The sequence below is a fragment of the Dioscorea cayenensis genome, chromosome 19, assembly GCF_009730915.1.
Source record: "Dioscorea cayenensis subsp. rotundata cultivar TDr96_F1 chromosome 19, TDr96_F1_v2_PseudoChromosome.rev07_lg8_w22 25.fasta, whole genome shotgun sequence".
NCBI classification, from domain to species: Eukaryota; Viridiplantae; Streptophyta; class Magnoliopsida; order Dioscoreales; family Dioscoreaceae; genus Dioscorea; species Dioscorea cayenensis.
Window position 1 is genome coordinate 19223502 of NC_052489.1, and position 9132 is coordinate 19232633.

Consider the following 9132-nt stretch of genomic DNA (forward strand, 5'->3'; position numbering starts at 1 on the left):
ATAAAAAACCCATATATTTAAATATATATATATATATATAAACACAGACATACATGCATATATATTGAAAATTTAAGTAAATTAATAACATTAATAAATTTAAGATTTATTGATTAATTTTTAAAATTATATATAGTCAATAATTAAAAATAAAAAAGCAATGGCATTATAAAATTGAGCCAAAGATACTCTTGCGAATACACTATTTGTCGGTGAACTGAGACACCCCTTCAATTGGGTGTCTGAGACGTACAAGGAATCTTGCAGTTTCAGGTAACGACAAATACAGAGATAAGGAGAATCAAAAGTGGCCACTTTTTCCACATGCAATGCCAAATAACACACCACAGATTCAAGGATAAGAAGCAGAAGTGGTCATGTTTTTCCACATGCAAAAACCACCACCTAAACACACACACACACTCTAGATGAGAGAGAGAGAAGTTTAGCAATGGCGTGGGAGATGATACAACAGGAATATGATGAGGAAAGACTCTTAAGAAGAGGTGGAATATGATGTCGGATGTTGGTAGGTTGAAGATGGCACGCAGGAAAGATAGCAGGAAGTATGCCTTTGCATGCGCCACCTTTGCTTCTCTCAACTCTGTCCTCCTTGGTTATGGTAATCTTCATTCAGTAATTGTTTGTGATTTTAGTGGGTTCTTTTGTTGTTGTAAATGTTTTGTCAAAGATCTTTTTCTTGCAGGTCTGGATTTGGGTTGTTGTTCTTGTCTTTATCCTGTGCGTTAGTTATGAATTGTGTGATTCTTTGTTTGATTGGAGTTGTTAGTGTGGGAATGAATGGAAATAAGCAGGAAGTTTATGGTAATCATCATTCAGTATTTGTTTGTGAATTTAGTGGGTTTTTTTTGTTGTTGTATATGTTTTATTAAAGATCATTTTCTTGCAGGGCTGGATTTGGGGGGTTGTTCTTGTCTTTATCCTGTGTGTTTGTTATGAATTGTCTGATTCTTTGTTTGATTGGAGTTGTGAGTGTGAGAATGAATGGAAATAAGCAGGAAGTGGCTTATTTAATGGAAATAAGCAGGAAGTTTATGGTAATCATCATTCAATAATTATTTGTGATTTTAGTGGGTTCTGTTGTTGTTGTATATGTTTTGTCAAAGATCTTTTTCTTGCAGGGCTGGATTTGGATTATTGTTCTTGTCTTTATCCTGTGTTTGTTATGAATTGTGTGATTCTTTGTTTGATTGGAGTTGTGAGTGTGAGAAAGAATGGAAATAAGCAGGAAGTGGCTTATTTTGTTCTGATTTCCATCATTTATGTGTTTTGATTTGAGATTTGTATGACATGATGTGTAATTCATTCAACAGAAGTGAATGTTCCTCATTCTTAGCATTCTAAAGTTTAAATCTGTACTTCTGAAGAAGAAATAATGTTTTTATAAGAAAGATCTGCATATAACTGAAGTACAACAAGGGGTATCTGCTGGACACTTGGTATTTTATCCATAATGACTTCTTATTCACAACAAGAAAACAGATATTAATCAGATTTGCATACCATGCTATATAATCACGGAGGGATCTGAATGTTCCTGCTTTTTAGCTTCTCCCTTTTCATTCAAAAAGCACTGCATATAACTTTAGAATCATAAAGACTTGTCAATTGATGTAAATATCTTTTTGCTTAACATTCAGAGCATTATTTATGCAGATGTGGGTGTTATGAGTGGAGCTATCCTTTTCATTCAGAAAGATCTACACATAAATGAAGTACAGCAAGAAGTGCTGGTTGGATGCTTGAGCGTTGTTTCGCTTTTAGGTAGTCTAGTTGGCGGTAGAACATCCGATGTCATTGGTAGGAAATGGACTATGGGTCTTGCTGCAATTGTCTTTCAGACTGGTGCTGCCGTCATGGTTTTTGCCCCTTCTTTCGCAATACTGATGTTAGGCAGGCTTTTAACTGGAATTGGGATTGGTTTCGGCCTCATGATAGCAGCGGTTTACATCGCAGAGATATCCCCAGCTGCTGCTAGAGGAACTCTTACCTCATTCCTTGAAATCTCCATAAACATTGGCATCCTTCTTGGTTATGTCTCAAACTATGCCTTCTCTAGCCTTTCATACCATATAAATTGGAGAATTATGCTCGGTGTTGGCATCATCCCTTCAGTGTTCATTGCCTTTGCATTGTTTGTGATACCGGAATCACCAAGATGGTTAATAATGAAGAACAGAGTAGATGAAGCTAGATCAGTGCTTTTAAAGATTAATGGAGATGAGGCTGAGGCTAATAAGAAGCTAGCTGAGATCGAGGAAGCTGCTGGAGTTTTAAATGCAGAAAATAATAATGAAAACAAAGAAGTATGGTGGGAAATCTTGAGACCTTCTCCTTCTTTGCGCAGAATGCTAATAGCAGGTTGTGGCATACAATTCTTCCAGCAAATCACAGGGATAGATGCCACAGTGTACTATAGTCCTACTATATTTAAAGATGCGGGAATCAAGTCCTATAAAGAACTCCTTGCTGCAACTGTTGGTGTTGGCTTCACAAAGACAATGTTCATCTTGGTAGCAATACTTCTGGTCGATAAAGTTGGAAGAAAACCGCTGCTTTATGTGAGCACAATTGGGATGACTACATGTTTGTTCATTTTAGGCTTATCTCTGACTTTGATGCATGGGTCAGGATTGATTTCACCAAAGGTGGGGATTGGAATTGCAATTCTAGCAGTTTGTGGCAATGTAGCATTCTTTTCTGTTGGCATTGGTCCGATGTGTTGGGTTCTGAGTTCGGAGATTTATCCACTCAGATATCGAGCTCAGGCGTCGGCATTAGGAGCAGTTGGAAGTAGAGTGAGTAGTGGCCTCATTTCTATGTCATTCCTCTCTTTATCACACGCCATAACTGTTGGTGGCACGTTCTTCATCTTTTCTGCAATTTCTGCTATATCTGTTGTGTTTGTGTATTGTTGTGTTCCTGAAACAAAAGGGAAGTCTTTAGAGGAAATTCAGATGCTGTTCCAAAAAGAGAGAGAAGTGCAGAGAGGTGAAGTTGAGCTTTCAAATGCCGAGCATTTGGTGCAGAACAAGTAGTTGTTTAAAGAGTAGTAATTGTAATAACATCCATTATTCTGCAAAGCAAAAGTTGGCAGGCATTATTATCGTGTGTGATTATATTATATATGAAAATTTCAAATCAGTTATCTTCTGATTATTTCCACTGCTTGCAACATACCGCTTTTTCTCTATATTAATCTGTCATACTATATCCATGACACAAAATAATAAGTGATTTTGTTGATGAGTTGTTATTGATTTCACTTAATCATTACAATCGCACATTTGCCTTATTCTTTGAAAGTGTATAACAAGGAATACTTGTATTCGGTTGCTTGTGTGTGCTTATACCTATGTAGACTAACAGAACAATTTGTGGTGTTCTTTGGCAATTGTCATGAGATTGTTCTATTGTTCAATCGTTCTTGGAAGATATTATTGGCATATACACTATATCATCTTTTGATCATAAATTCAAGGGTGAATTATTTGGATTTTTAATCAATAGTTCTGCGCACAGTAAAAGTTAACAGTGCTATTATTCTTTAATTGCCACTTTGTTTACAATGTTTTGTCCTGCTAGATGATGCCAATGGGGGCGTTAGAGGCCAAAATAGTTTTGACTTTAAATGTCTTTATTCCTTGTAAAATTTTGTGGAAACAGTATACCTAGCGGACAACCGCTGATTAGTTCAATTGCAGTCACTTGTAGTGGATGGACAAAGGTGAGGGTTTAAACCCTGCGTCTAAATATTGTTGCAGTACTGCAACACCATTGCACCAACAATACTGCATGGTAAGAGAAATTTATTAGCTTGAGTTGATTTTTGAAAATCTTCTAGACGTGTAAGTGGTAGAACTTTTATCGCCCACGTGACTTTTGACCGGGTTAATAAATTTTTAAGTGATCAATAAATCTTTATAACTATTGCAATATTATACATGCCTGTCCCTTAACAATCTTTAAATAAAACGACAATGTCGCATTTATAAAAAAATATATATCTGACCAGATTCTCTATATTCCTTAAAATTTGACTCTTTTTTTTATTTTTTTTATTTTTCTCTTCATTTTTTTCCCTAGTAATCAACAAATTTTTTTTAAAAAAAAAAACTCCGAATTTTGGTTTGACGTTGTTTTTGGATCTCTAATATAGTTTGGTAAATAAATAAAGAGTTTTAAAAGAGTTCTTGGCTAAAAATTTAGAATCATAGTTGTTAGAGAAATAATCCCATGAACACGGCTCTATGGTAGTTATGATAGAATAAGATGTGACTTATTCTCACCCGTTGAATTACCTCAATTTAATGACTTTTAAAACAAATGGCAATGATTATTTAATATAATTACCAACCTAGTTATCTCTATATTATATAATAAATAAATCAATAAAATTTATAAACCTATGTTAAAAGTGAGAAACATTTTGATTCTATGGTAATTATCACGGAATTAAGTCCACCAAATTATTATTCTAGTTGTTTAGTTGTTATTAATTTATTTTATTTTAAAAGAGTTTTCCGGTAGACAAGTACCGTAGACTTTTATATGATAGAGCTTTTGGGTGATTCTTAGCTCAATAGTAAACATGCTATACTTGCAAGAAATGTTTTTTCAAGATGGATGTATAAGGATGGCAGTAGGTATAACTACCCCACTGAAATTGGAAATGTCCGTTATACCATAGGATTATTATTGTATATATGCGTAAAATTTTTAAATTTTTTACCATAAATCCTTGATGCACTCTCGATAGCTTTATCATGAATTATGATAGATAACATTTGCGTGCATTGTTTTTATAGTTTAAAAATAATATATATAGCAATTTGACATACAACTTGATAAATATGAATTTATTATTATTATTTCCTATACGAACTATGAAAAGAAAGATAAAAGAAAGCTCACACCAGTGCATCTGTGCACACTGATAGAACTCCACCCCTAGCCTCACAGCCAGGCCACAACTCTCTCCAAAATAGCCATGGAATCAAAGAGAGAGTGTTAGTTCCGGTGATGTGGTTTTGTGGCTTAGTGAACACTCAAAACACTAAAAAAAACTCACACAAACCAAGCAAGAAGGAGACACACAAGATTGGTAACCCAGTTCGGTGTCCACTCGCTTACGTCTGGGGGGCCAAGCTTGGAGATAAACAATCCACTAAATGAGGTGAAAATAAAGATCACACAAACCAAGCACTTGTATTCACTCTCTCAACAATAAAGATCACTACCCTCTCTAGATTGTCTTGTACACCCACTCTCACTCTCTCTAGCTCCGGTCCACCTTACAATCTATGAGAAAGGTAGCTTATATAGACGCCCCAACGTCCCAAATATAACACATACCTCTTTTAGAATCTCCGCAGCTACTAATTTAAAAACCTTCTGAAATTAGCTGTTGCAACTCCTGTTGTAACGTAAATTACAACATGGCTCTGACTGCTGACTTGACTGAGTTCTGGTTACGTTGCGGACGACCTCAAGACCCATCAACCTCCGGTCATGCTTAGTCCGGGTCAATACAGCCAAATCTCCCGATCCCGACTGCCGGCAACTAGCCTACCTCCTCAGTTCCTCATCACGCAGTCTCCTCGCAAAGGGCGCACGTCCTTGTTCGTCTTCATTAAACTTGCCAAACTTAGTCTTCAACCTTCCAAGTTTGGTCTTCAAAGATTCACCAAACTTGATCTTCAATTCACCCAAGTTTGGTCCTCAAATCTTCTCAAGAATAAATCTTCAATCAATCAACTCAATCATGCCAACAATAAGCATGTCTTCAAATCTTCAATCATATCTTCAATTAGCCTTCAATTACACCATTGATAGATATTTCTTCGATTAAGTTCCATTCATATTTAGTCTTCAATCACATCTCTTAAATATGGTCTTGATATGATATTGTCTTCAAATTGTAACATATTACCAAAAATAACTCCACCAAGATTTTTAAGATGGCTTCATCATGATCTTCTAGATATTTGCCTTGCAACCCAAGACTCCTTGCCATATCACCATGCTTTCCATGTCATCAAGTATGCCTTGTCACCATGGATGCCACGTCATCTTGCCTTGGTGTCAAATCATGCCAATTAAATAGTTCGGTTGCACTAACAATCTCCGCCTTTGGCATAATTTAACACAACTGCTTCCGTACCCAGACTGACTTCTGTTATAACTTTCAATTACAACACTGACTGGGACACAGACTATACTTACACTGTTACAACTTCCAGTTACAATATGACTGACACAAGATATCATCTAGTTGCTTACAAAGAGCTAAGAGAGAAATACAAAATTGCAACTAGTGAGACACAATACGATTAAACATAACGAATTGACAAACATAACAACGTTCACAACAATAAGACCAAATGTTTAAATGTCCAACAAATGAAAAACAAGTCAGTCTGGTGCTAGTAAAAACTTCTCCCCCTTTGTGACACAATTGATGCCAAAGTCTTCATGAGTTGTTGCAAGTCTTGTTACACCTTCTCCGGTAACTCCCCCTATCTTCAGGTCTCTTGGTCATCATCTCCCCTTGAGTCGTGGCCATTAGCTTCTCTATTCTTTTTCTTCTCGAGAATTTCCAGATGGGATATAATCTTCAGCTTCTGTCGTGCAATGATGAATAGTTCTGCAGACAGTGACCATTGCCTTCTCTCTATGTCTTCTAGTTGCTCTTTCAACATCTTCTCATATTCTTCTTCAACCAATAGATTCGCCTCTTCGGTATCTTCAGGCATTAGTGGTGGAGACACCTGTCCTACAGGTAAATCAATTTTCTTACCTGGGCTGAACAGCTTCTAAGAAATCTTCAATTTCTTCACTGCAGTGACTGCTTCTTCCTTTCTGAGTTGTACTCCTTGTTTTAACAAATACTGCGACAGCAGTGAAGGATACCCAAGTGATGTTGAGAAGCTTGTATAGTCAGCTTCTTTCACAATATTCTAGAAGATCAGTCTTCCCAGATTGAATTTCTTGTCAGTGCCAACAGCAAACAATAAAAGCGCAAGCTCTTTCACTATGCTAGAATTGTGTGGGACCGGTAACCAATTCTGAATACCCAGTCTAAAGAGAACGTTGTACTTAGCTGTGAGGTTGGATGCTGGTAGCCTTGTTTCTTCTCCCCATGACTCTGTCTTTCCTCTAGTAATTTCTTTCGAAACCTCCTCATTCAACTCAAGCCCTTCTTCATAGTTGCCTTTCACTTCAGGTTTAAACTCCAAAAATCTGTTCAAATGAGTTGGGGTAAAAGGAATCCACTTTCCCCCAACATAAACTCTAGTGATGCCTTTGTCATATGGTAGCAGATTATTGTAAAATTCCTGAACTAGAGACAAACTGTAACTTTCTGGAAATGTTGTAGACTTGTACAGACTCCTTTCTTGCAGTAGCTTGGTCAGCCCATACTTCTCAAAAGCTCCTTCATCTATCACTCTTTCAACAACAAGTCCTCTCTCTACAACGGTCTTGAATTTCTTCTTGGAAGCTTTGTCCAAGAACTTGTCTTCATCACTGTCTTTAGCCTATTGGGTTTCCTTCTTCTTCTTTTCTTTCTTAGAGTTTGCTGACGGTTTCTCCCCCTGTTTTGCAGCTTTAGTGCATCTCTTTTTGGGCCTTGGAGAGACTTCTACTTCGGGATCTGAGAAAGACTTCCTTTTAGACTTGTTAACCTTCTCCTTCTTCTGGGATTTCTTCCTAGACAGGGCCTTCTTTTCAGACACTATTTTCTTCCCTTTAGCAATCTGGGTAACACGATCTTTGAGTGGGATCTCATCAGAACTGTGTGAAATCTCTGATGTTGCAGAAGATGTTGTAACTTGTGCTGCAACATGTTCAGTATTTCTTTCATTGATATCCTCTTCTGCTTATGCCGGAGTTGCTTCTTCTTCTTCTACATCATCTTCACCCCCAACCTGTTGATTTTCTGAACCTTGTACATCTGGAACTATAGTGGAGTCATCCTATTGATCTTCCTCTGTTCTCTGAACATAAGCTCCTAGGAAAGATTCACGTACCCACGCACCCATCTTAGGAGATCATCTCTGTCTTTGACACCTTGTGGTACATTCTGTGAAGATATTCCTATTTCTACTACTCTGCTAGATGAATTAGTGTCCTGAGGGGAGACATAGGGGACAATCGCTTTCATCAAATCTTCTGCTTCTTCTCCTCTTGATTGGCTTCCTCCAAAATAAGTCCTTCTCATCCTAACTTCTGCAATTCGGGCAGCGATTTCTTGTGGGGGCACTGGAGCACGGTGGGCCATCCTCTTCGTCCTCATCTTTTCTCACACACTGTCTTCGTCTTCTTCTTCTTCCTGATTTCAAAAACAACTTTTGGAAACAAATTGGGATATTAGGGTTTTTATGCCCCTTTAATTAGTTACAACTTCCAAGGCACCCTTTCACAAAAAACTCTAAAAAAATCCCTTCTTAAATTTTTCCCTTCTTTTTTATTTACTTTTTTTTATTTTTTTTAAATCTTTGAGAGACATCAAGAGATTTTCGCTCGTTGGAGTGTTTTGCTTGTTGACTTTATAGGTCCTCGGTCAACACATTGCTTGTTGTAACATGATGTTGTACCAGTCTGATTTATCACCATCTTTAGTTTTGTACTGGATACCTCTTCTTCTTCTCTTGGCACTTCACTTTTTCAAATCCACAATTTCTTGATTACTATAGTTTTTCCTCTGACCTTCGTTTTGATGACTGCTTGTACATGCCCAACTACTCTTCCACTTTCCAAGTCTTCTTTTAATTTGATGCACTTGAGTCTTATGTGCCCAGTCTCACCACAATGAAAACATGCAGGCACTTCACTTTTCGGTTCTTCCCTTACTTCGACTTGCTTCTCATCATTATTTTGTTGAATAGTTGATTTATCAAATATAACTCCTGAACTTTTTGTCTTGACTTTTGAAGTTTCCCCAACCTACCCAATACCATGTCAGTTTTTGCTTGTTCTTCCAACAAAGATAATCTCATCAAGCTTGGCTTTGCCTTTGTTTATGGAGTTCAAGGTCTTCTCAGCATGTAGCAACTTTTCTTTGCAATCACTCAACTCCTCCTCTAATCGTTGATTTTACAACATCGTCTC

At 37.1% G+C, this 9132-nt stretch overlaps 1 protein-coding gene across 1 annotated transcript; it reads left to right on the top strand.

The window, feature by feature from the left end:
* The first annotated feature begins 361 nt into the window (after nt 1–361).
* On the top strand, nt 362–3186 carry LOC120249662 (probable polyol transporter 4). Its single transcript, XM_039258251.1, has 2 exons — nt 362–622; nt 1678–3186. Exons 1-2 carry the CDS (start codon nt 514–516, stop codon nt 3057–3059), a joined length of 1491 nt encoding a protein of 496 aa, XP_039114185.1. The 5' UTR covers nt 362–513; the 3' UTR covers nt 3060–3186.
* The last annotated feature ends 5946 nt before the right edge of the window (nt 3187–9132 follow it).